Raw genomic sequence first — 27849 nt, forward strand, 5'->3', positions numbered from 1 at the left:
CCCCATATCCACAGCTGATCTTGAGGATTGTGGGAAATTATTGAAATGTATTCAGAATCATAAGACAAATTATGTAAAGTTAAAATGAATCTTTATTACATATCAAAGTAAACAAAAATACATACAAATCAAACTCGATAAAAAGAATACCATTTATAAATGTGTGTTACCTTACAATGCAGAATTATGTAATTAATTGTAATTTTGAGAGGCTCTGTACATTATTACGTACAAACCAGAACTACATGTAACTAGGTTATGTACAACCCCGGTATTATTGTAATAAAAATTTGATGCAAAAAATTCTGCAATACTGATGCAAAACATATTTAATGTAATATTCCTTTCCAAATGAACCATGGACATGTAACAATTCTTATGGAAAAGCATATGCTAAAATTAATGTGTAATCATTTTGTTTTGCTGTACTTCTTTTCTTCAAATATTTGTTGCATTTTAAACCATTTATAGATTAATACTGCATTTTTAACATGCAATGCAGTCGTAAAATTCACTTGCAGAATGAAAAGTTACACTTGTTTGGATCAAATTTCTGCTCATTTAAAGGACAAAACTACAATTCTTTGAATAATTAATTATTATAATACAGTGCTCTCTTAAATTGACTGAGCGTGTTGGTAATTAAATCTATGGCTTTCACAAAACACGCTATGAAATGTTTAATATAAAACCATTTTTATCTCTAAAAGGAAGCAAAAACGAGCAAAACTGTATTAAACATTTTTGTTTGAAATATCTCAAAGAATAACCCATTAAATTGACATTTCTTACGGTTCACCCTATGTATGAAATGAAAATTCTCTTCTAATGAGAAAAAATCATAAAGGGTTTTATTGTAATTGTAGTAGTAGTAGTAGTAGTAGTAATAATAATAATAATAATAATAATAATAATAATAATAATAATAATAATAATAATAATAATCATAATTACCGTTTCTCGTTTACTTCATACAACTTTCAGTTCAAAGTAGTGCTATCAAATAAGTTACCTTCTTCTAAACGTGATTTTTTGTTACAGAATAAGGACGAAGAAGGAAATGGAGAACAGAAGACGAGCAGAATGTCAACAGGAAGTTGTAAATGAGGCTGTTGCCATGGATACAGTCACGAGAAAAACATCTGAGATTCATGTAGCCATTGCATGATTTTGTGTATGGCCTACATGAAATTCAAATTAGTGATGTGAAATTGACAATCTGTCAAATACTATTCTGAAGAATATTCTGAAAACTGGACAATTGAGACTGAAGTGGATTAACCATTTGGTCCAAATCCATGAAAAGTGTTATGATGATGAGTTAAATAACTATAATTTTCATGTAATTACTTTTCCGTAGTTTCCTTCATACAACCTCTAGCTCCAAGTTAATCACTTGACAAACTCAGCTTTGTTTAACCCAGAACTGTTTTTCTCAGCAAGATACGAGGAACAGCTGGCAAACCTCAGACAAGAACTAGAGGTTGAGCGGGAGGAGTCATCAGCAGGAAGTGGTAAGTGGGAGCTGTTACCATGGTTACAGTTACAAAGCAATTTACAGAGCTCCTTTAGTTATACTGATATCATGTGTGTATCTAATGCCTACCCACTTCACTTGCGTGATTCGGGTTCCACATATTGCGGACAGATGGCAGGATTGTGACCCATTTTCAAGTTGCACACCACTTCGGTAGGTCACGCTGTGGATGATGCGTATCTGTGAAGAGTTATGTCGTGTAATAGGGTGAGTGTATGTGTAAAAGTGTTCGTGTAGGGAATGGGTGAAGATGAAAAGAGAAGGGGAAACCCGGTGCCGGCATGTAGCCTACTCCTATCGAATAGCACCAAGGGAGCCGCCAGACTTTAACGTCCCCATCCGACGGACGAATCACTATTAACAGTGACATATGCCTTCTCTTCATATGCACTGCGGAGAGATTTGGGATTTAACCCAGGAATATTGATTAGTGATTAGAAGTTGATATCATTATAGTCATTTGTTTTTAACAGAAGTTTGACTTTATTACATTTCTAACTGAGCTTCCTCTGAACCAGATTTGTTTTTAATTATAGAGTAAAGAAGAAGAACTCCGAGTCCTCAGAGCAGAACTACAGGCAGAGGAAGAATTGAGGAAGATGGCAGAGGAACTGCAAGCAGAGTGCCAGGAGGCAGCAGTAAGTGTGAGCTGTTGCTATGGTTACAGTTACTAGACTCACAACTGATTGAGACCAACTGAAGGTGAAGCTGTATTCAGCTTCATGTGAATGAAGATTTTGTTGAGTAAAGCAATTGTATATTGCTACAGATGTGAAATGAGACCTGTACATTACAAGTAAATTCTCTAGTAAGTAGTACAAATACCACAGTTTCTCTTTCACAAAAGAGTTTCCTACAGTTGTACTTTACTGCTCCATAGTTATAGATTACCAGTGAAGTTCCAAGACTTTGTTCTGCAAAAGTATTAGTACTTGTAACTTACCAGTGAATTGTCAAGTATTCTCTACCAATGAAAGGAGGCTAATGTACTAGTGATATTTAAACATATTTAGTTTATAATATTAAAAGATAATTTAATAAAAATGTGGTCTAGCATATCTTTTCTGACTTTTATTTCCTTAAAAAAAATCGTCTCCTTTGATACCATTTTAACAATATTGCAGTGTTTTTGCAATTCCGTAACAATTAAATTTCGCGGATGAATATAAGTATTAGTGACATCTATTGGCTAATATGAGAAACTATCTTGGAGCATATGCAGTGATTAGGGACGAACATGATAATAACAAGAAAGCAATTTTTCATTATCAAAAAGTAAACTAAAATAATATTACAGGATCACGTAATATGTCATAGAAATATTACAACACTACAGATCTTTGCTGTAACCTACCTTAAAATATAACATTACAATCGAGACAAACATAACCTAATTCGACAAATGAAATACGAAGATAAACAGCCATTTCATGATATGACGTATGTTTATTGATATGATTTCACTTGTAATGATTAACTGGTAATGTACAAGACACAAATTCTTTCGTGGAACAGAAAGATACTCCATAATTTACAACAACTTTCACCAGTATCTTGTAATGTACAACATGATATGTTGTGGAATAGACCCTTCTCTCGAGATATATAGAAAATCGTGAGACACTTAATTAGAGCATTCATATATTAAGACAACTTTGTTTATTCTTCCTGGTATAATGGGTCATTACTTATCAAATCAACACAGTTCACAACACGACCCTTTTAATAAATTTTTGTCTGTTCATAGAAGACATGGAGGTATGTACCCATATACACTTTAACATTGTAAATGAAACAGCTCTGATACAATGCTGTTGCAGAGTTTAAACATTTTTCAGTATACCGGTACCCCACTGACAAGTACCTTAAAATACTAAAGAGAGCAGATTTGCCTGTTTGTCGAATGTGCATCATCATGCTTGAGAAAAGACATTTTTCAGTGTCAGTAATTTATTTTGTGTGCACAAGGTTTCAATTTTGGAGTAAGAGGCAAAGGAAGCTATCCGTGTTCTGAAATTTATCCCCAAATTCAAACTAGGAACATAGTTAAATGATGCATCAAATATATTTTTTCAAAGAAAATTTAAGGACCGCATTTTATTCTGCTCTTTCTTAAAAATTATGTTGAATGACCTTGAAAAGATAAACAATTTTTTTCTGGTCATGTCATCGTATGTTTAAAACTGGAACACATTAAGTCAAAAATATTACTTTTGAGAAAAAGGCGTATATAGTGAACATCATATATGACTATAAACTTATAATAACTGGAAAATTAAATTCATATAAAGATAAACAACTTACTAAATATATTATTTTGAGGATTTAGTTTTTTCAGAATAAAAACATCTTTTTGTCAGAAGTCATATTTAATGTGCTTGATTTATAAACTCAGAATACTTCATTTGAAAGCTACACTTCATTAGCTTTCCAATGAGAGCTGTTCCACACCTGTATTTCAAAGAGCCGTACCTTGAAAACCAGCCACTAAAAAATCTAAAACCGACTATAGTCCGGGTCAGCTTACTTCATACCCTAAGGGTGAAACATAACCATTTTTCCCCCCATTACTACATATGCTAGTGGATTATGGTGATTTTTTAGTTTGCAGGTTGAATTTTCTTTTGCCAACTTCGTTTCGAATTTCGATACTGACAAATACTACAAATGGTAGTGATTTTGTAACTGGTATGTTGGCAGCTGAGACAAATATCGACAAAATTTGTCGATACTGGAGTTCCATGAAATTAAAATTGTACTAGATTTTTGAGCCTATTACTGGAAGCTAATGAAATTTGAACATACTAATAATTACTTAATATCAGTATTAATATTAATACATAATAGTTTATGTGTTGCGTTGTGGTTATAATTCAAGACTATAGTCAAGTAAGTTTTTGGAGTTAGTACTAATAATTTCATGTGGTCAAACAAAATACATTTTTAGGTTAGGTCACCTGAGTCAATTGTTTAGTCAAACCAATGAATTTCGTAATGCCAGACAAAATACTTGACATGTTGATCCCTTTCCCGTATAGTTTGCTATGAAAATATGTTACAAACTATTGAATTATTTAGAATAACCTTCCAACATAAAGTACAGTAAGTAAATAAGTCATTTAGTACGTAGGATTGTGTGATCTGGTAACAGTTGGCATTACTGACAAAACGGCAATATTTGCTGTTTAGGAACTGTTGTTCTGTGATTCTCACTATATTATGCATTTAAAATTACATCTTCTCAATGTAGAATAAATTTTGTTAAAATAAAAAATACAAAGGCTGGGAATTGCACTTTTTTGTAATGATTTGATATGCAATGACCCTTATTGAATTATTATATCAGTGTAACATTTCTCTCGCAGTTACTACCGACATTTATACTACTGCCATTTCTGCTGACATTAGTAATGATTGCTCCTTCGTGCTGGTAATTGTGTGTAATCCTTCACACAGCCTAATAGAACTGTCACCTAGCTGACAGCTTCCTCTAGAAGACTGTTTTGTCAGCTGCAGTTGAGGTTGGGCCCAACCTGGAGTAGAGAGACAGCAGAGGCAGGACTCCGCTACACCGGGCAGTCCAGCGGGGGTACTACATGGTGCAGATGCTCCTGAATGCAGGCAGTCAAGTGAATGCTGTGGATTCTGACAGCAGCACTCCCTTGCACCTGGCAGCCGAGGGACGCCACCAGGATGCATGCAGGGCGCTGCTGGCTGTCGGGGCATGACTGGATGTGAAGGTAAGACCATATGGCTGCACACCGTGCAGTGTGTCAGCTGCTGCTGTCAGCTGGGGCGCAGCCCGAGTCTAGTGGACCCCACTGCACTATGCAGCACATTGGGGCCACGCTCCAGTGGTGCAGCTGTTGTTGCAGCATGGCGCAGAGCAGGGGGGTGAGGGCTTGTTATGGAAAGACTCCCCTGGACCTGGCGCAGTCAGATGTGGCGGCCATGCTGCAGGGCTGAACAGGCGTAGTGCTGCCAACACAACAGCAACACCATCACAGTATTGTCTCGATATAGTGGACTTTAGTTTAGCTCACTTTTCACTTTTGCGTACGTTTTTTTAAATTCATACTAAAATCCCATTACATTATAATGTACAGATGTTTAATTTTTAAGTTATCATTACTTTTATAGGTTATTCTATGTTTATATAAATTGTCATTTAGGCCTATCACAAAGTGGAATTAGGATATAGGTTCGTTCCAACAGTCAGGAACTATCCGTAACTATTGTGAGCATGCGCAGTAGAGAAAAAGCGTTCCATCACAATCCGAACCAGTCCTGAACCGAAAACATGTACTGCAGTCAGGCATTCCAACAAACTTTTGACACGGGTTCGGAACGGTCAAAAGTAGTGAGTGGATTGAGGCATGTATGGAAGAGTACGCACATGTGCATAAGCTCACCGTCTCCTGGATAGTGAAGAAAGACATGATCGACTGTTCACATCAATGAGGTTAAGATGAAAATTGACAGTGCAGACGAATAATAAAACTAGAGATTTAATTTAAATTTTCGCCAAAAAGGAAGGGATTAAAAGTATAATAAATAACGTACATAAATTAATAATTAAAAAAGAACTATTTTTAGATGAAAATCCCCACATTGAATTATCGGAATTCTTGCCTTCCATATTTTTTGTCATCTTTTTATAGAAAATGATCGAAATTCTATTTTCTGCAATTAAAATTAGCTGCGAAACGATAATTAAGCATCTCGTTCTTATCAAAGATGACCACAGTTATAGCATCTCTGGATTTAGTACATAACGATCCGCGAAAGTGTTCCAACAACATCAAGTCCAGTTTCAATCCCACAGCAGATGCTCAACTAGCGCAAGCACATAAGATGGTACAGGAACCGTACATGAACTGATCCATGAACCGCTTGTTGGAACGAACCTTGTAATAAATTGTGATTACTTAATTATGTATCGTGTTTTGTCAATATTTCATTATACAGTATGCAAGCTCCTTAATGTGCATGATAATGATTTTATATTGTATTGTATTTATTAACATTCCATGGTATTCATACATTGCTTACAGCTAGAATATATGGAACAAGTCAAAAAACTTAGTACTATTATAAAGTCTTAATTTATAGTCACAGTCTAGATGAAATATATACAGATCAGATTTACAATATAGTCTACTAGTACAACACAAAGTTTTAGTATCAATTTCATGAAGTGTTATTGAATGTCATGAATTCACCTACAGAATAGAAGGCGTGAGAAATTAGGTACTTCTTTAATTTGGCCCTAAATAATCTTATGTTTCGAGTTTCATTTTTTATATTGATAGGGAGGCTATTAACATTTTTTACTGCCATATAATGCACTCCTTTTTGATAGCACGACAGACTTGGTGATGGAGTATGAAAATCATTTTTTGACGTGTATTTATGCTATGAACTGTTAAATTAGTTACAAAGTTTTCACGATTACATACGAGGAAGATTATTAATGAAAAGATATACTGACAAGCCATGGCATTATTTGTAGACTATTTAACTATTACTACGTTTTATTGTTTCAATGTATATTTCACTTCTGGCAGTGTGGAAGAGAAGGCTTCATGGCCTTAATTCCACCAGAATAAATATATAAAGAAACTTGTGATCATTTAATTACCTATTACGTACGAAAATTTTCAAACTACATAATTTTTAACTTTTGAATCCTATTTTATCTATGGTTGTTGCAGATTTTATGCATTATGTGCATCTCTTTTTATTTTTAACATGTTCACTGGAAACATATTATTGAATGTGAAGTGTAGCATCTTGAGTGTATATGATCTTTGTCGTATGTTCTATCAAGCAAGAATGATTGATTCTCATGTCATTGGGTGACCTCAATAGTTCGTAGAAGATAACCGAGATAAACAAGGCAAACTGAAGATAAGAACTACTTCAGATATTGATTGCATTGTGGTACCATATCTACATTATTTTCTGTACGTAACTTACCTGAAATAATCTGTGTTATAATTTCAAAATTGATTAATATACAGAGTGGCACATGAAATGTCACACCATTTATTTTACATGTAACACGTATTGATTTGTATTAAAGCTTTACAAAATTATACAGAATTAATAATTAGGATTTGGAATTTTATCTCTAATGCAGAACTTGTTCCATATGACCGCTGTTTTGCCTCACAACCTCTTGCAAACGAGCCCTTACATTCGTCACCACTTTTCGACACAAGTCTTCAGATAGCGCACGGCACAACTCCACTAGAAGGGCTCTGAGCTGCACCACATTTTCTGGCCTCTTTTGGTACACTTTCTCTTTAAGGAATCCCCATAAAAAGAAATCGCACGGATTAATGTCCGGCCTACGAACTATGAAGCGGCCACATTTTGCCGCACCATGTCGATGTGACATCACACGAAGATCAAACTTCTCGTGCAGGTAATCCAGAGCGGTGTTTGCAGTGTGTGGACGGGATCCATCCTACATGAACCACTGACTTTCCATAGTGAGACCTTTTGCATGAGATGGGGGATAAAACTGCTTTCCAACATGGTTTTGTATCGAACTTGGTTGACAGTTTCATCGAAGAAAATTGGACCGATGATTCCGTAAATCCAAATTGCGGCCCATACAGAAACTTTTGCCCCAAACATTTCTTTTTCATGCAGCATGCGAGGAGGTTCCCTAGACCATAATCAAACGTTTTGTTTACTCACAACACAGAATAACTTTCACCTTGTGTTCAACAGTCAATCGCCCGTTGTCCGCCATTTCACAAATTGATGTTTGTGCTCGTAGCTATGGTTACATCCGAATTGTGATGCTACCTATCGGATTTTCCATGAATTTTGGCATCCACTAGCGCAGTTAGAAACATCGAAACAACAATATTAAAATTTTTATATGATAATTAAATGGTATGACATTTTTTGTGCCACCCTGTATTTAGGCCGTGTCTCAAAGCTACATTTTCAGCTGAAGTGAACTAGACTGTTGACTAAATAGCCGGATGTGACGTCAGAGGTTATGATCCAAAGCTACATAGTGCATAGCTATCAAGTCCGTAGTAGCTAGTAAACGAAAATGTTTGTTCACTAAAGAAACATGGATACCTCATCAGCAATTGGGGTTATGAAATCTGAATATGCTTTGGAAGTTAAATAATGTAAATATAATGTAGAATAACACGTTAACTTTAAACACTGACATTGTTAGTACCTTCTGTACAATGTTTTAAACATTATTGTAATATATTAAGCCCTTATGTTTTCCCATAACTCGTAATGAAACTGCATTAGGACACTGCCTTCTTAATTCAATTCTGCACCGTGATGTCATAGTTTTTAGGAAAATAGTCTATGAAGAAGGCCATGTTTCAAGCATACATGTCCAAAGCTCCCTAGTGTGTAGCATGGACTAGAGCTCTGAGACACGGCCTTACATGGACTATGAACACAGAATGGTGTGGAATAAGTCTGCATTATCGAATGTAAAATCAAGACAGCTTTGTTTGGACAAAACTTCCTTTTTATATTATAACGTACATCTAAAAATAAAGTATAAATTATATTTTCTGATGTACGTTATACTGAGGCCATGTCTCAAAGCTCAAGTCCATACTACACGGGCTGTCTTTCAAAGCTACATTTTTTAGCTGAAGTAAACTAGATACTGTAGTTGTTTAAAAAGTCGGATGTGACGTCAGGAGTCATGACCCAAAGCTACATAATGCATAGCAATCAAGCCCGCAGTAGCTATACTAAAAGCCGGGTTATGAACCGACTAAACCGGAAGCAACGCTCTGTTGCTCTCTTTCTGAGCTCTGTTGCCACATAGTGGCGCGAGATTCAAAGCGTGTTCAGCATTTGTCACCGATATGTTTAAAGTAACTACTGTACATAGTTCTCGATAACACTATCTACAATATTAGTAATTAAAATTACCGTTTTTAAGAAAGCACGAGCTAATGACGCTGGTACGAAATGAGACTCGTAATGCACGTGGTACTGCAAATGAACTGGCTACACTGTCTCCGTAATTCCGTTGCCAGATTTTCGTTAGCAGACATTTTCACGCGAGGTCCAATGAAATGCTCCGTTCTCGTTCTCCCCTCCATCCCCCACACTCAATGTGGCATCACTGCACAGAATGCCCCTCTAACCAGCACTTTCCTCTCGCCCATCCAACTACTTCCTGTTTCGTCGGTTCATAACCTGGCTTTTAGTATAGTAAACGAAAATACTTGCTTGATTGATGACTTGTTCACTAAACATATACAATGCATATACTATATGTTAATACTTGTGTAATAGAAGGTATTTTCCTTTTGTGATTATGTATTCAGTCTTTTTTTATCATATATTTTTTTATTATTATTATTTTAAAGTTAATACTGATTGTGTATATGTATTCAATCTCTCTCTTTTACTTTATTATGTTTATTATTATTTACAAGTTAAAATTTGTATAAGTACCGGTTGTATTTTTCTGTATCTGATTTGATGCTGGTTGAGTGGAAGAGAAGGCCTGATGGCCAGGGAAAATAAAAACTATTATTATTATTATTATTATTATTATTATTATTATGCAGCTTTTTAGACAACTATCTAGTTCACTTCAGCTGAAAATGTAGCTTTGAGACACAGCCACAGATTTCACTGTATTACTAGACTAGACGGCAATTCGGAAGGCGGGTGGCCACCAGATACGCCGTAGCCTGTAAGGCATGTGACGTCACAAGCTTAACAGGAGAACCAATCAGAATCAGTTAGTAACAAGTGCTTCTCGAGTTGCTTTGTTCACATGCGAGTGTTTTAAAACATCGAATAAGTAAAACTAACATATACTGTGTATGTGTAAGATAAATAAATGGAAGGAGATACTATAAAAAGACAAGTGCTGCACAGGCAGGCGCGGGAAATAGTGTTTAAGATGTATAATTATTTTAAAAACATTAACGAGCAGAACTCTGCCGGGCATCATGGTGCTGGCCGCAACGTTGCCAACGAGCAGGAGATGACTGCAGAAGCATGTGGTGTGGGTTTGCGAACCGTGCAAAGAATTGTTAGTGAAGGAAACAAATCTTTTAATGTGAGCGGAACTGCGACATTTCGTTCTCCTGGAAAACATCCTCGTCGTGGGAAAAACAGTGTCTGAATTAGATGATTTTAATAAAAGTGTGCTGCGACGTACAGTATTAGATATGTACCTTCGAGAATCCGACTCTGGAGAATCTGACGGGACTGATGAGAGAATCAGCGACTTCGATTAAAACCAGGTACTGAATATTTATTAAATCCTAATTTATATTAAATGTGACCAAAATGTGGCAATATAACATGGTACTCATAGTTAATGTTTTCGGGTATTTAACTAGCTAAAATAATTTGCGCCTAGAAACAGACCTATATACAATTTCTACTTAAATAGTGTATCATTTTTTCTAGTAATACACCGTATACATTTCGTATTAAAACTGTGTGATAACATAATAATAATAATAATAATAATAATAATAATAATAATAATACCACACATAAAAATCTTAAAACTTGGTATAAGCATTATTAATAGAACGTAAGATTTGATAATGTTCTGATAAAAGGTTTGTCATGCTTGCAGTAATCAACGGCTAAGGTCATTATTGTCTTTTTAAAATTGAAATTCTCTCCTCACTACTTGTATTGCGCGCGCGAGTGAAGTACGATGTGGCAATGCTGTACATTGCCTTTCTCTCACTGTCTGTCTCATCGACGCAAACGCTAGCAGCCGACCGCCTTCCGAACTGGCGTCTAGTCTAGCATTATTTTTGCATAAATGTATTTTTAACTTCAAAATAAAATAGTTAGCAGCAATGTACTGTGTTGGCATCACTGCAATGCAATGCTGCAATGTAATAAATGTTTCACAATCCTGCTGTGCAGAAAATAGGAAAGATTGAAGAAAGCTGGATTTGCAGTGTAAGACCTATCCTTGGGCAGAACACTGAATGAATAAATCCTGTTACTGACATTTGCTGCACAACTTACATAGGCAATAGTAAGCGTTTCGTAATTAAATACATGTGTGCTATTATTATTATTATTATTATTATTATTATTATTATTATTATTGTGTGCAAAGGTTACCATGTTAACAATTAATAAAATGTTCAAATAGATATTCATATCACTGTTCCTGGGTATTACGAAAATTAGATATAAGTTTATACCCTGATATGCCACTAATACCTTCATGTCAGTCTTTGTCAATAATAATATTTTAATAAAAATTATAATAATAATAATAATAATAATAATAATAATAATATCAGTATTTGATTAGTATTATTGGTATATTATTGTTCAAACACATTGCTATTGCTTAATTAAACATACCCAAAAAATGTTTACGTTGTTAGCACTGTCCGTGGAAAAAAACTGAAATTTTTTAGTTATCCTATGATGTACGCCAATATCATCATGCCATGTATTTCAACAAGAATACACACACTGTAATGTTATATCACTCAGTGGCGCATCTATAAATATAGTTTGTAAGAGGGGTCGGGGGGGAGAGAGGGCGAGCACACTGCAGACAAAGCTGCTGTCGTGCGAGAAGCGGTAAGAGTGGGGATAAATTCCCCTACCGCTGTTCCGATTTTTCATAACCAGCCCAGACACGCTCAGAAATAGAAGTTCCAGAACTTCCAACATTATCGAGTTTTTTAAAATAAAAATTACGGTATGCTGCAAAATGCCTATTCACATATAGGTGTGTTTAAAAAGAAGACAATGGCTATAATTTTCACAATATAGGTTCGTTCCAACAACAGTCAGGAACCGTCCGTAACCATCGTGAGCATGCGCAGTACAGAAAAAGCGTTCCAACACAATCCGAACCAGAAACATGTACTGCAGTCGGGCGTTTCAACAAGCTTTTGACACGGGTTCGGAACGGTCAGAAATAGTCCGCGGATTGAGGCAAGTATGGAAGAGTATGCAAGACGCGCATGCGCATAAGCTCACCAACGTCTCCTGGATACTGAAGAAAGACATGATCGACTGTTCACATCAATGAGGTTAAAGATGAAGTGACAGTGCAGACAAATAATAAAACTAGAGATTTAATTTAAATTTTCGCCAGAAAGAAAGGGAATGGAAATTATTTGGGTATTTAAATAGTTAATTACAATTTCAACATGCAGCTTTGATTAAAAGTATAATAAATAACGTACATGCATTAATAATTAAAAAAAAAAGAACTATTTTTAGATGACAGTACCCCAGTACACGACATTGAATTAGCGGAATTCTTGCCTTCCATATTTTTTGTAATCTTTTTATAGAAAACGATCGAAGTTCTATTTTCTGCAATTAGAATTAACTGCGAAACGATAATAATTAAGCATTCCTTTCTTAGCAAAGATGATCACAGTTATAGCATCTCTGGATTTAGTACATAACGATCCGCGAAAGCGTTCCAACAGCGTCCAGTCCCATAGCAGATGTTCAACTAGCGCATGCGCGTAAGAAGGTACAGGAACCGTACATGAACTGATCCATGAACCGCTTGTTGGAACGAACCTTATATTGACACGTAAAGATTCCCCCCCCCTTTCATTTCATTTGGAGGGTGGGGGGGGGACTTGAACCCCATGAGTCTCACCTCCCCCACTACGGGTGCGCCACAGATATCGCGACGCTAAGTCTGCTTAATTCCTAAATATGGCTGACTGATTAAGTTATTTCTTAATTCTTTTTAAACATAGGTTTGTTACGGCAATGTTAAATTTTGGCCTATAACCCAGAAAAAAAAACACGGTATACATATATACATCCTAGAAAATTCCACACTCTTGGATGCGCCACTGATGTCTCCAAGCTAAGTCAAAGTCTGTTTATTTCTAAACATGGCTTATGATTAAGTTATTTCTTTATTGTTTTTATACATACGTTTGTTACGGCAATGTTATTTTTTTTCCATGACCCAGGGAAAAAACCCGGTATCTAGAAAATTCCACCCCCTTAGATGCGCCACTGATTTCACCACGCTAATCGGTTTGCTTAATTTCTAAACTTGACTCGCTCATTAATTTATTTAATTCTTGCTTTTAAACAGGTTTTATGCCAAGAAAAACACAGTATGCATTCTGCAATATACTATTTGTTATTTATTCTTTAAAATATCAGGTCTAGTTTCCAAGATAATTATAGCTTACCTTTATGCAGACGTACACGTATGGATCAATATCCTCTCTGTCATGATGGCGGTGGGTGAATGGACGGACGCAGGGACAAGGCAGAAGCACAACCCTCTTGCGCAGGAACCTGAGGTGACGCAGGTAGACAGTAATTCCTCGTATTGGCAGCAGATGTCGAGCAAATCGAAGCAGGTTGCCATCTATTACAAAAAATAATTATTGATACTTATTGGGGAGAGGTAATAAATCTGAAATACAGATATTAGCATTTTTTGTTACTTTTTTTTGTTATTTTGCTTTAATTACTCGAAAAGGATAAATCGCATTTTAGTGTTTTCTACTTTTCTCTTCGAATTCTTTACATACATCGTTGGCGTTGGCAGCATTGTATCAACGTTTTCTATCTGCGTGTAAACTGCTAATTGTGGATCAATACAAAATATATACAGCATTTTATATTTTTTTTCTTTTGTGGCAATCGATAGCGTGTTTTCAGATTATATGATCACCTTCGCGGATTATTAGATCGCAGAAATAATTTGTCAGATAGTTTTGTTTTAGAAGACTACAATACTTCGTGTCTTCCTAACCTTCCAGGTAGACCAGAGTACTACTGTATTTGGATATTGGTTGTTAACAAATGATTGTTGTTATTTTAAAGTGTATGAAATAATGTCCTTGACCCTATTATCCATTTCGAAGGGAACCTAAATCAGGCCACCGATGTTGATTTGACAAGTCTGTATATGAGCCTTATTTGCCTTTGACAAAAGTACAACATCCTCGAACAGTGGTCTGTTATTGGTTTGCTGTTTGGCAGTAGATGTTCTATTACAAAATTCACATGGAATTATCTTAAGGACCTTCACATTCATTTTGATTATGTAATGTCTATTCTTATAAATATTATCAAGGATTCTCTTAAAATATTACATAATCATCTCTATTTCAATTAGTTCACTTAACTTACAGGCTTATTTGCCTTCAACAAACAACTTTCTTTTGAATGTTTCAAATATCACATTGTTGTACAGGTTTTTTGTATTCAGGACCCTTGTGGTCACTCAAATTTTTTGAGTTGATGTATTTAATGAATAAATGAAAAAGAAAAATAGTTACTGTTCTTAATAATGGTAAAGATAGTGGCACAGCTAGGATTTGGCGACACTATCGCACAGAAAGTTTAGGTAATTATGTAAGACAAATCATAATTATTTATAGTTTTTTGAGCTGAAATTCAATAGGAGCTACACTTAAGTGAGCCACGATAGTTTTTTTTCGTAAAAGCTAGTATTTCCCCTGCACCAAAAATATGATTTTCATTTCCACAATCATCTGAACTTCCAGTGCGCTAGTTTCTCCCAGGATTTTAATTTGGTGCAGGAGTGCTACAATAAAATGTGCTTCTGAGAACATTACACTGCTTGGAACTGTATAAAACAGATAAGCAAACTATTCCAGCTTTAGTAACCATGCCATGTCGAGCCTCGAACCAAAGGAGAGGAGAAATGAGTGAAGATTAATAAAGCTAGATACAGTACGTAGATTGCGAATAATCATCCCTGGACCTAAGACTATAGGTAGCTTAGTAGATGTTGCAAAATATCAAGTTAATGTCGGTATTCGTTTCATCAGCGAATAAGATGAGTATTTTCCCATTATTATAGTATTTTCCCTGGATTAATTACTTCACAAAGTCCTCTGTACAGTTGGCTTTGATTTCTCGCATCATTACGATACAATTCTTAGCTTCTTACCAGTATTCTAGAAGCTGTTCCTATTCTTTTGTGTTGTTTATAAATCGAATGAATCAAATCAGAGAATCAATGATTGGATTGATCATAAGGCTGATGCATGTGAAACCTTCACTGAATTTTGCATGATGACTAGAAATTATTAATACAAACAATGTTAATTATGTAGTAAGCATCGGCCAGGTCACCATGTTCCCACAGTTGGGGTCCAGGGCACATACTTTCTCGTTAAGAGTGCAAAGAGACTGACATTGTCAGTTATAAGAAAAGGTTGAAAATGAAATAAAAAAGTATATAGGTATATCTATTTAGTAATGTATGTGTCCTGGATCACTATTGTGGGAAGATGACCTGGCTGGTGCTTACTACTGGGTGTTCAGTTCAAAGTGTGTCATGGCTCGCTGTATGCCGTCATATGGCTAGCCGATGAGCCTAGAGAATTCAATCTTCCTACACTTCCACAGAAGCGTATTACCTATGTGCCAGAGAAGTTGCCTAGCAAGTACGGCGTTCGGTAATTTCCTAGAAGACGGGCAAAATCCAACATGGCTGACGAAAACTACCAAAAACGTTCTGCCAACTATGAAGTCCAAATGTCACCAAACATTGCAAAATCAAAGATGAAAAACCAAATATGAGGGGTTTGGTGCAAGAACCTGATAAGTCCAGAAAAACACTTTTAGAGCAAATGCAAAAACAAAGTTTGACATCCATTAAAGGCATGTATTTTTAGGAATTTTGAAATTGTAATTGTACTGGACGATTTCTGTATGTGTTATGTGTGTTACATATGAATATCAATTATAAAATTATATATGTGCATTTTAAAATTAATTATATATTTATTTGGACTTGCCTGGTTTTTGCACCAAACATTTAAAATCTGACATATGATTTGGGAAAGATCATTATTATGTAAGTAAATATCATGAAACACAAAATATAAACAATAGTGAATCATTTTTTATTAGTACCTATCAATAATCTTACAATATCTTTTACATGTGAATCATATTATATTACCAAAGTGCAAATTTTTACAGTTACAATAACTTCTGTTGAATATTTAGATACTTAAATGTACAAATGCCATCCGAATTATTATTAAATTACAGTGTTTACATTCTCAATAAGTTCTGTTGAATTGGATGATTAATTTATATGCATGGTTTCATGCTGCACTTAATACGAACCATAATACTAATAATCATAAATTTATCAGAATACCAGGACGTACAGAATTGGTAATATTGTACATAAATAAATATAGTACATTACAATATATAAGAAAATAGTAGCTTGAGAATTTAGTAGAAAGAAAGATGCATTATATGAAGAAAACGCCAGTATTGTGTTTAGTAGGTTATTCAATATTAGTAAGAAGTTAATGAAAAAATTGTGGGTTAACTTGACAATGAAATAGAGCAAACAGGAAATAAAATTAATTGGAGTACAATATCCAGTCTAAGTCTTTGACTTCTTATTCAGAATCATATGAGCTATGTTCACTAGCTTCATTGGCACTACCTTGAGAATTATACAGTTTAGAACCCCATGTCTGCTGAAGCAATGTATTTCGTTGCCAGTTTCATCACATCTTCATATTTAGCCTTTTTAATAGGCAATGGCCCATTGCACAATAATATCTCTGGAAAACCAAGGTCTCCATTGGTTGTTTTCTTCAGTGGACAGAACTCTGAAATAACAGTTGTCTGTTGATGTTGGCTGACTTTCAATATGTATTTGTGCTGGGAACTGTATTGGAATACTTTATACTGAGAAATTTTGAAAAGCTCATTGTGTCTTGTTTTCATGTTTCCTTTAAAAAACGGTTTGAAGTGGTCTCTGTAGTTTTTGAACATGGTTTGAGTGACAGGAACAACTGTAAATAATTTAGATGATTTCCTGACAAGTGAATGCCGTTCTTCAGGACTATGTAATCTAGTTATAAGCCTTTTTTTCTTTTCAATATTGCCAAAGTCCCTGTCACAGGGCAAAAACGAGTGCCCTCGTTCAGGAAAATGATGTGTAATTATCTGAAATCTATTTGAATGTGTAAGACTGAAAAGATATTGTACCAGTATTTTATTTTTGTTTTGTGAAGCACAGTTGTCTGAAAAAAAGTACAAGTTCAGTAGTATTGGGGGAAACTACAACTGGTACATTTTTTCCACTGCTTGAGACATATAATTCACCTCTTAATCTTTTCAGTTTGTCCCTATTTCTTTTCAGTTTACTGGGATCACGTTCTCTTTTCCTGGAATGTTCACCATTATCACTATCACTGCTTCAATTATCAGATGACATCTTTGAAAAACACAATAAACTGGAAAGACTACACTACATCTCGTTCATGCAGTCATTTCACTAACAGGAAACAGCTGCTACGCTTGTGCTGCCATCTTTTGGTGCAACAACCAGACAAGTCCAGGACTGGTCTGATTCTTGCTCCAAACACAACCATGGTCTCTGTTGGCAACTAAGCGTATCTCATTCAGATAAGTCCACACAACTCTGGTTCTTGCATCAAAAGATGTGCACTGTCGTATTATATATCATGCATACTTTATCTCATTTTTGACCAAAAGTGGACTTATCTGGTTTTTGCACCAAACCCCTCATATATATTCATATTTTTAAAGAAGTACAAGCCCTCCAAAAAAATGAAAATATATTTAATTTTTCGCCTTTGATTTTTTTGGCGTTTCTTGACATTCGAACATCATAGTTGGTAGTACTTTTCTGGCAGTTTTCGTCCGCACTTTACCCCCAAAAATCACCAAAACACAAAACAAAACATTATAATTTATCACCTTATCAAATAAAATTCAATTCTCATTGACGTCTTCATCGACAACCACTTCACTTCCAGTATAAATGACACAGGCTTTAAGGCAATCTAAACTTAAACCATGCAAGCAACAAAGAACTAAACCAACACTTTGTCGTACAGTCAACTGTGCATAAATAAACCACGTCTTTACACTGAATGAAATTCTCTTCGAACACTTATTACACCTTAACATCTACAGAAAATTCAGTAAATAATTCCTTTAAACCACAGTAAAAACAGTTTTCTCCTCAACATTCAACACAATCCTTATTCACCAGCGAAAGAACTAAACCAAAATCGACACAAAATTTAATAAATAATTTCAGGACACGGATTTCTTCCTTTCCCTCTTACTTCAAAATTCCAACCTTGTGCACACAAAATAAATTATTGGCACTGAAAAGTGCCTTTTAGTAAATATAATGATGCGCATTCGACAAATGCAGACAAATCTACAATGTAACATCACTCACGTCAAACAACCAAGAACTGACAACGTCATTATTCATTCAAAATTAATGAAAATTCTAGAATAAATTACAACTATAATCAATCAAATCGAAAGAAAATCACAAAAATAATAAAATGACAAACTTTCAATAGCTTTAGCCATCAGACACAACATAACACCACTCACGTCAAACAACCAAGAAAAACTGATAACGTTATTATCCATTCAAAATTAACGAAAATTCTAGAACAAATAACAACTATAACCAATCAAATTAAAAGAAAATCACGGCGACACCTAGTATAAAAACCTAGAACTAACATGTAAAAGTCACTAAAAGATCACTAACATTTAACTCTGAAATAAAAAAGTTGGTCTTACTTACTATATTCAACAAAGTGCCCGTCTTCTATGAAATTACCTGGTGTTCATTCAGAAGAGAACTTACCAATACGTACCGTAACGCTGGTAGTGGCAGGAATGTGAACTGTTTGGAAACACGTACTGAGGTGAGTTTTTTCTTACTGTCGGGATATGGGGAGAGGGTTAAGACGATTACTTACGTATTTGTTGACATTAACTTCGACGGTCAACATGGCCACGGAGCATTTGATTTGTGTTGTGGAATGTTGCCATACGCAACCGATGATAACAAATACCCTGCGTACGACTTGCCTGCGCAAAACACACTTCGAAAGAGGTTATGGTAGCACACAGACCGTACAGATCGCCATCTGTTGCTACGACGTTCAAGTTATACCATACACGTTCTCAAGTTCAGATTGAACGCCTGGATTAATAGGCAACTTCTCTGACATAAAAGCTGAAACTCTCTTCAAATTGCTGACTCACAACAGTGACGTCATAACACACTTTGAAATGAACACCCAGTATGCAATTACCTATCACAGGTTGTACTACAGTGAATATTAGCCACTAATTGGAAAAAATGAAAGGCACTTGTGCTTGGGAGGGGAGGCTTTGGCCCCATTAGCCCTCCCTTCTATGGCTGCACCACTGGATAAAGGCGAAACTGTTTCTGAATAAGTATTATGTTCCTACTTTTCTGCTTGTTAATGGTGATCGATGTTGTGGGTTCTTGATTTCTGGTGTGCAGTATGGCAGAACACAATCTGAAGGAGCGAGTGAAGATCCTGGAGGGACAGATCCAACTGTTGCTGCCTGCCCTCAAGAAGAGGCTGGACTTACAGCCAGAGACAATAAAGAAAGAAATAAAAACAGAAGACAGTAACAAGGTTCAGGAGCTCAAGGTGAGATTGAAGTCGAAAAAGAAATTAAAAGAGAATCGAGCTGAACTGGAAAAGTTGCAAGAATCGGAAAGAGTAAAGGCCCATTCACAATGAAAATTAAACATAACCGTAACATAAACACAGAAGTTTGCACCCAGGCTACCAAATGGGATCATTCACAATGATTCACATAAGCATTGACATAAACATTACCGTAAGACGTTAACATGAAAGTTTGCAAACTCCAAACTTTCATGCTTATGCTTACGTGATTTGCAAACAGTACACAATCGTGGAGCGCTGATGTATATGACAGAATATGAGGAAATGGCGTCGTTGTTATGTTTCCATGGTTACCAAGTATCTTTGCGGTTATATTTATGTTCCCATCGTGAATGTTCTTGATTTTACCGTAACGTTTACATTTTTAAGTTAACACTTACGTTATGTTTAATTTTCATTGTGAATGAGCCTTAAGAGGTTTACTGTTGCCATATTTACAGTTACTACTGAACACAATTAGATTCGGCAACCAGTTAAGGGTTTATTTCACACAGAACTATTTGCTCGTGCCAGGCATTCACAAGATGGGTGACGAGGGAAGTTGAAAAAGAGTTAGGACTAGGGTTGTCAACTTTTTTCTAAGAAAATAAGGGAGATTAAGGAATCATCAAAATTTCACATAGAAAATAGACAACTCACTTCAGTTACTAAAACACAACTGCATTCTACACTTTGGCGCTAGGCTTAAATTAAGAGCATTTTGAGACAGATTTTTTGTCATGTAATAGTTGAAGTCGACTGCAGTTTTCAGCTCTGATTTGATTAGATGTGTCGTGGTCCTGTTTTGAACATCTGTCCAATTATGTTGTTGTTTTCTAATGCCAGGCGTTTGACAATAAACTCATTTGACCTCTTGCACTCCAATATTTTTCAAAGATATTATCATGGCCAGCCACTCAAGCACAGATTTTGAGGTGTTCCGAATCCATTTCTTGGTTTGAGTTGCACAATGGGCAGTTAGGGGACTGATATATTCCAATTCTATGCAGTGTTTGGCCAAACAGTCATGGCCTGTTGCCAATCTAAATGCAGCTACAGACGATTTTCGTGGTAAATCGGGAATCAACTGTGGATTATGATGCAGAGAGTTCCATTTTTTCCCTTGAGATTGTGTTATCAAATTTTGTTTGTTGAAGTCTAAGTATGTAGATTTAATAAATCTTTTCACAAAGTAGGCTAATATGTTGAGTTATTGTTCATGAGATAAAACATCTTCTTTGTATGAGTGTTATTACCTGGTGTGCTTAGAACAAAAATAGCTAATTTTTATTTGTTCATAGTTTTAATATTGTTTGATTTTAAATGGGTGCTCACTGAAATCCATTTGCAAGCATTACCTCCTTTAAACGCTGCACATTTCAATCCCTGTCTTGAACAACAAAATTCATGCAAATCTAGTCTTTCAGGTAAGACTCCCTGTAGAGCAGAGTTGAATAATTTCAAGGGAAAAATTGTTCCAGGGCCGGGTATCGATCCTGGGACCTCTGGTTGAGCGTACCAGTGCTCTGCCAATTGAGCTACCTGGGAACTCCACCCGATACCGTCCCAACTTTTCCCTTTATATCCACACAACTCGCGTGGGCTGACGAAACGCCAGAGACCCACATCGAGTGCACACAATCTCTGTGTGATACCCAGCCCCGGAACAATTTTTCCATGTGAATGCAAGGTAATCTATGGCGAATCCTCGGCCTCATCTCGCCAAATATATCGCTATCACCAATCTCATCGACGCTAAATAACCTAGTAGTTGATACAGCGTCGTTAAATAACGAACTAAAAAAAAAAACAATTTTTCCCTTGAAATTATTCAAATCTGCTTTACAGGGAGCCTTACCTGAAAGACTAGATTTGCATAATATATACGTCACTGTGTACGTTAACAGAAAACCACAATTTCAAGTCACACAGAGATTGTGTGCACTCGATGTGGGTCTCTGGTGTTTCGTCAGCCCACGCAAGTTGTGTGGATATAAAGGGAAAAGTTGGGACGGTGTCGGGTGGAGTTCCCGGGTAGCTCAGTTGGCAGAGCGCTGGTACGTCAACCAGAAGTCCTGGGATTGATACCCGGCCCCGGAACAATTTTTCCCCTGAAATTATTCAACAAAATTCATCATATAAACAATTATCATTCACTACAAAATGAAATGTTTAGAATAATGATTTTTACATTATACAAAAATAAGGGAGGAAAATCCTTGAAGATAAGAAAAATATGGGAGCTGAGAGACTTAAAAATTAGGGGCAAATACAGGACATCTCAGAAAATACGAGAAGGTTGGCAATCCTAGTTAAGACCAATCTGTAACCGTGGAGAAAATGCAAAGATAGAATTAGAAATGTCGTGGTGTTCAGTAGTTGGCAGTACTTGTGAGTTATTGTGCTTCACATCACACTATCACTTTACTGACTGAGCTACGTCTGAACCTGATTCCTTTGTGCTTACAGGAAGAACTGAGACAGCTGAAGAAGGCATATGAAGACGAGCATAATTTGCGGCTTCAGCAAGAAGAGGTAAGTGATGAGTTGTTGCCATGGTTACAAATGAAATAAAAGTTCAGGGTTCATTAAAGGTGAGACCAGTAAGCACGAAAAACTTCAAAATAGGCCGACATGCACGCACTTAACATGTTAAATATGAATACTTATTTTTTAATTGGTTTATTTTGCAATGCTGTATGAACTAGTATGGGGCAGTAATTGAATGATAAGTATGGGTACACCATTCTATATTACTGTGTAGTAACAGTAAAAGTACTGAGACCATCTGAAAGACAGAAAGAGTGATATCTAAGTGATTATTTAACCCATGCGGTGGATGAGTGGTCAGACCTCCGGCCTGTTACACAGGTGGCCTGGGTTTGAGTGCTGGTTAGGTCTAACCTGTGCTCAGGTCTGTTTATGTTGTTGGTACAATTGCTACAACTAATAACTTTGCTATTTCTTTCTGCTCCTGTTTGTAATAAAATTTATTCATTTTAATCCATTAACGGTATCGTTGCTTCATTACTCCTGTTTCTGGTAAAATTTTTCGAACTATAGTCGCGACGCTGTTATTCCCAGCGTGACTCCTCCTCTTTGCTTACGTCTTAGGAAGTGAAGGCTCTATAAAGTCTAGGTAGGTAGTATCGTTCTTTCGTTGCCGAGGTACCATACGAGGAATCTATTTGCCATACCGTTAAACATTATCATGTCATAGCTCCTATGATAATAAATCAAACGCACTGCAATTCAGCAAATAATTGGGCGGCAAATAACGTCCTCGTGTGCTTTCTGCGAACACCAACGAAAGAGCTAAAATGGCGGGCGATTATATTAAGTATTTATCGAGCCTTAGGAAATTCATAATGTCTTCATCAGCGAATCACAAGACGCACACGTTTAAATGTAGGCGACCTGCAATGTGATTGGCTGCCAGAAATTAGAGCGACGGGACTATAATATTGTTGTTATCTGCTCATATTTCTAGTACAATTAATACTAGTGCCGTATACTATGACATTTGCGGCAAACAAAGTCGCAGTTGGGGTTTTTCTCGGGGTTCTCCCATTTTTCCCCATATTAGGTACCTACATGATTCTGTCAACATTTCTCCATTTCGTCATCATTCCATAGCATTCCCTGAACACCGGCTGGCCTAGAGACAAGGGGGTTGCCTGCTCGACACCTGGGTATGTAGTGAACCTTAGTCTAGTCAGCCGGTGTGGGTTTGGGAATGCGCCTAGCTTGAGAGTTGGTGCAATAGATCGTAACAGGTCGTAATGCTGGGTGATAGTGGTCCTCCCTATCGTTAATTCCATTCCATTTCAAGTGATTATTTATTGGGTCAGTTCAGGAATTATTGTGACATTTTTTATTGCATGTTTTTCCACTTTTTTATTATAGTTTTTGCTGTTTGGACATCTCAGTCTAGTCATTAGTATTGACAGGACGAATAGAAGAATTAGTGTACGCACTTGTATGCTTTCCCATTGTCGGTGGCGGACCTGACAACTAATGGTGCTTCGATCGTTAGGATCCATCTGTTGTCTGAAGTCAGATACCTCTAAAATATATTTCTCGCGCATTTAATGATGAAGGTTGCTTGGGATTGTTGATACTCTTTGTTGTTGAGGGTTGTGTAGTTGTCTTCAATTTGTTGTGCTTTGAATTAACCAGTGACAAAAGGATATTTTGTGGTGGTTTATAAAATGATTACAAAAATGCCGTACTGTTTTGTTCCGGGTTGTAGATCAGAATGCAATAGAAATAGTGTAACAAGACATTTCTTTTCATCTTCCAAAGAAAAAGATGAGTTTGGGAAATAGGCCAGAATGAATCCGTGGAAAAATAGGCAGCTTTCGGTAAATAACCGTACTTGTGATGTGCATTTTCTGAATACATTATTATAAAATCAGACTGTTTTATTATAAAAAGGCATAAGACAGAAATACTGCGAGTGAGTTGAAAATTACAAACAGGAGCTGTACCTCACATTTTCCCTAATTTATCGAAATGATGAAATATATTAAAATAAACGTTATGGAGGTCAAACTCAGAGAAGAAATTCAATTTAATAATTATTACCTTAAAGTGGACGAATTTGTTGATTTCGGATATCTCACGACTGATGTCCAAAAAAAAAAATTAGCAAATCATGCATTAGTGTTTCTGTTTATGCCATTGACACAAGATTGGATTCAACCAATTGTTATTTACTCTAGCAGAAACGCTACTCCAGGTGATACTCTCGCTAAAATTCTTATACAAGTTATACTAAAATTAGAAGCAGGCAACTAATCATGGTGAGTAATTTAATTCATTTATAGACACGTAAAATATCAATCAGCTCTTTATGTGCCTAATAACATTTTGTAGGTTTTGTTTTCTGTCCCTGAATTCGCAATTTGTTACGAAAATATTATTTAAATACTGAACTTATAAATTGCTTTCGCAACGTTTCAGATTTTAGTATATTTTCTGTTACAAACGTTCTTATTAGTATTACCTGATAGAAGACTTATTAACTATGAATAAGGGACTATAAAGGTATTTCTTAAGTTATTAATAGCCGGGTAAATGGAAGAAATTTGCTTTTAAAAAGGACTACATTCAGCATAACAAATACTGTGAACTTCTTCCGAGTCACGCTCATAGCTGTAGCAGCGCCACGTTGTGGCGGATTCGTGTAAACTCACAGAGTGCATACACTATTTCTTTATTCGTCCTGGTATTGATGTTACTAAAGGGTGCGGCAAAACATCCTCCATAATTTAAAGTTTAAATAAAGAACAGTTGGATCAAAATAAGGAAACTGTATTAATATGAATTGTATCTAAACAGTGGGAAATTTAGGTTTACATGCGTTGCCATAGCGATATCAAATGACATGTGCAAAACAACAACGAATTGAATAGGACATTGAATACACGGAATTAACATTCAATTAGTGCAAATTGTAATCTGTAACGAATTGCAACTATGCCGTGGACGGGTGAAGAATGTGCTTACACTGTAGTATCGTTTCTGGTAAGTGGTAATTCCGTTGCCGCTGCTCAGATGTTTCCCGGACGCTTAATTTCTTCACGTGGCGACGTCCCCTGGCCAGCACGATCACCAGACCTTGCACCCTGCGATTTTTTTCTATGGGGGCAACTTAAGGCTGAGGTGTTCAAACATCGGCCGAGGACTTTGTCAGACCTAAGAAATGTAATACAGGAAGAAATTGGTCTTATTCCTCAAGAAATGCTAGTTAGAGCGATGCAGAATTTCCGAAGTCGCATGCAACAATGCATTGATAGTGAAGGACACTACGTGAGAGACACGTTATTCAAAAAATGAAAAATTCCCACTGTTAAGATACCATTCATATTAATAAATTTCCCTTATTTTAATCCATCTGTTTTTTAGTTAAACTTTAAATTAGGGAGGATGTTTTGCCGCACCCTTTATAATGATTGCTGCTGCGACTTGTATTGATTTTTTAACAGTTGATGTTACTACTACTGACAATTCTCACTACTACTGCCATTTGTATTTCTGCCTCGTGCCCCATCAGCTGGTCAGCTTCACTCAACCTAGTGAACTGTCACCTAGCTGACTGAGCTTCCAGATTGTTTTTCTGCTGTAGGAGCACAGAGCTGCAGCTGTACGGGTCCTGCGTGATGTCGGAGCCGACCTGGAGACGAGGGACAGCATTGGGAGGACGCCGCTACACCGGGCAGCGGAGTGGGGGGACACGCACACGGTGCAGATGCTCCTAGACGCAGGCAGCCAGGTGAACGCCAACGATCGTGATGGCCGCACGCCCCTGTACCTGGCGGCAGAGAGAGGCCACCACGACGCATGTGGGATGCTGCTGGCTGCCGGGGCGTGGCTGGACGTGAAGGAAGGACCACACAATTGGACTGCTCTGCATGCAGCTGCTTCCCGTGGGCGCCTTGAGGTGTGTCAGCTGTTGCTGGCAGCTGGGGCTTGGCCCAACGAGCCTGATGTAATCCAGAGTACTCCATTACACTGGGCAGCATTTGGAGGGCACGCCCCGCTAGTGCAGCTGTTATTACAGCACGGCGCTCAGCAGGGAGCGAGGGATTGTGAGGGGAGGACGGCCCTAGATCTGGCTCTTCAGTATGAGCACAGATCAGTGGCAGCCTTGCTGCAGTTCTGAACAGGCGCGTGCTGCCAACACGACAGCAATACCATTATAATAATAATAATAATAATAATAATGGCTTTATTTAACCTGGCAGAGTTAAGGCCGTAAGGCCTTCTCCAGGATTAAAACTTGCTTACATAGTTGAACATAAAACTGGATCGGAATTAAGTAATTACATACTGATACAATTTAGGTACATAATGAGATCAAAAGAGGTAGTTACATAAAAGTTTACCTCTTAACATAAAAATAAACTTAGTGGAATAAAAAGGTAAAAAGGTAAAGGTATCCCCGTAACATGCCATGAAGGCACTTGGGGGGCATGGAGGTAGAGCCCCATGCTTTCCATGACCTCGGCACTAGAATGAGGTGGTGTGGTCGGCACCACGCTCTGACCGCCTTTTACCCCCGGGAAAGACCCAGTACTCAATTTTATAGAAGGCTGAGTGAACCTTGGGGCCGTTCTGAAAGTTTGGCAACGAGAAAAAATCCTGTCACCACCTGGGATCGAACCCCGGACCTTCCAGTCCGTAGCCAGCTGCATACATATTAATATTGTTAGAATCAAATACGAATCACATAAAAGCAGAAGCCAATAATTCAATAAAAAATGTACAGTGTAAAAATAAAAATAAACACATTAGTATACATATTAGTATTAGATTAGAATTAAGTAGGATTCACGTAATTAAACCAGAAACCGACAATTGAATAAAATGTACACAGAAAAATAGATTAATAATAAAAAAAACAACACAGTGGGATACATATTGGCGTTAAGTGATAAATAAACACAATTTAGATAAAAAAACAAAACAAAGAAATACAGTGGAATGCATTCCATTAAATATGTTGTTGTTATTATTGTTGTTGTTTTCTAATGCCAGGTGTTTGACAATAAAGTCATTTGACCTCTTGCACTCCAATACTTTTCAAAGATATTATCATGACCAGCCACTGAAGCACAGATTTTGAGGTGTCCCGAATCCATTTCTTGGGTTCAGTTGCACAATGGGCAGTTAGGGGACTGATATATTCCTATTCTATGCAGGTGTTTGGCCAAACAATCCTGGCCTGTTGCCAATCTAAATGCAGCTACAGACGATTTTCGTGGTAAATCGGGAATCAACTGTGGATTTTGATGCAGAGAGTTC

The 27849-nt window shown here is 36.6% G+C and overlaps 1 protein-coding gene and 1 long non-coding RNA gene across 3 annotated transcripts; one reads left to right on the plus strand and one right to left on the minus strand.

Annotated features, from left to right (window-relative positions):
- Nucleotides 1–69: 69 nt before the first annotated feature.
- Nucleotides 70–13866, minus strand: LOC138712242 (uncharacterized). Its single transcript, XR_011335672.1, has 2 exons — nt 13729–13866; nt 70–5515 (listed from the first exon to the last, which is right to left on the minus strand). It is a non-coding gene; the product is annotated as an uncharacterized lncRNA (long non-coding RNA).
- Nucleotides 13851–27621, plus strand: LOC138712218 (26S proteasome non-ATPase regulatory subunit 10-like). 2 transcript variants are annotated; one of them, XM_069843778.1, is made up of 4 exons: nt 13851–13949; nt 19866–20019; nt 22510–22575; nt 26171–27621. In XM_069843778.1, exons 2-4 carry the CDS (start codon nt 19867–19869, stop codon nt 26705–26707), a joined length of 756 nt encoding a protein of 251 aa, XP_069699879.1. In that variant the 5' UTR covers nt 13851–13949; nt 19866; the 3' UTR covers nt 26708–27621. The 2 variants fall into 2 exon arrangements, with proteins under 2 accessions (XP_069699879.1, XP_069699871.1); XM_069843770.1 differs by lacking the exon at nt 13851–13949 and adding an exon at nt 14073–14307.
- Nucleotides 27622–27849: the final 228 nt, after the last annotated feature.

The sequence above is a fragment of the Periplaneta americana genome, chromosome 2, assembly GCF_040183065.1.
Source record: "Periplaneta americana isolate PAMFEO1 chromosome 2, P.americana_PAMFEO1_priV1, whole genome shotgun sequence".
Classification (NCBI taxonomy): domain Eukaryota; kingdom Metazoa; phylum Arthropoda; class Insecta; order Blattodea; family Blattidae; genus Periplaneta; species Periplaneta americana.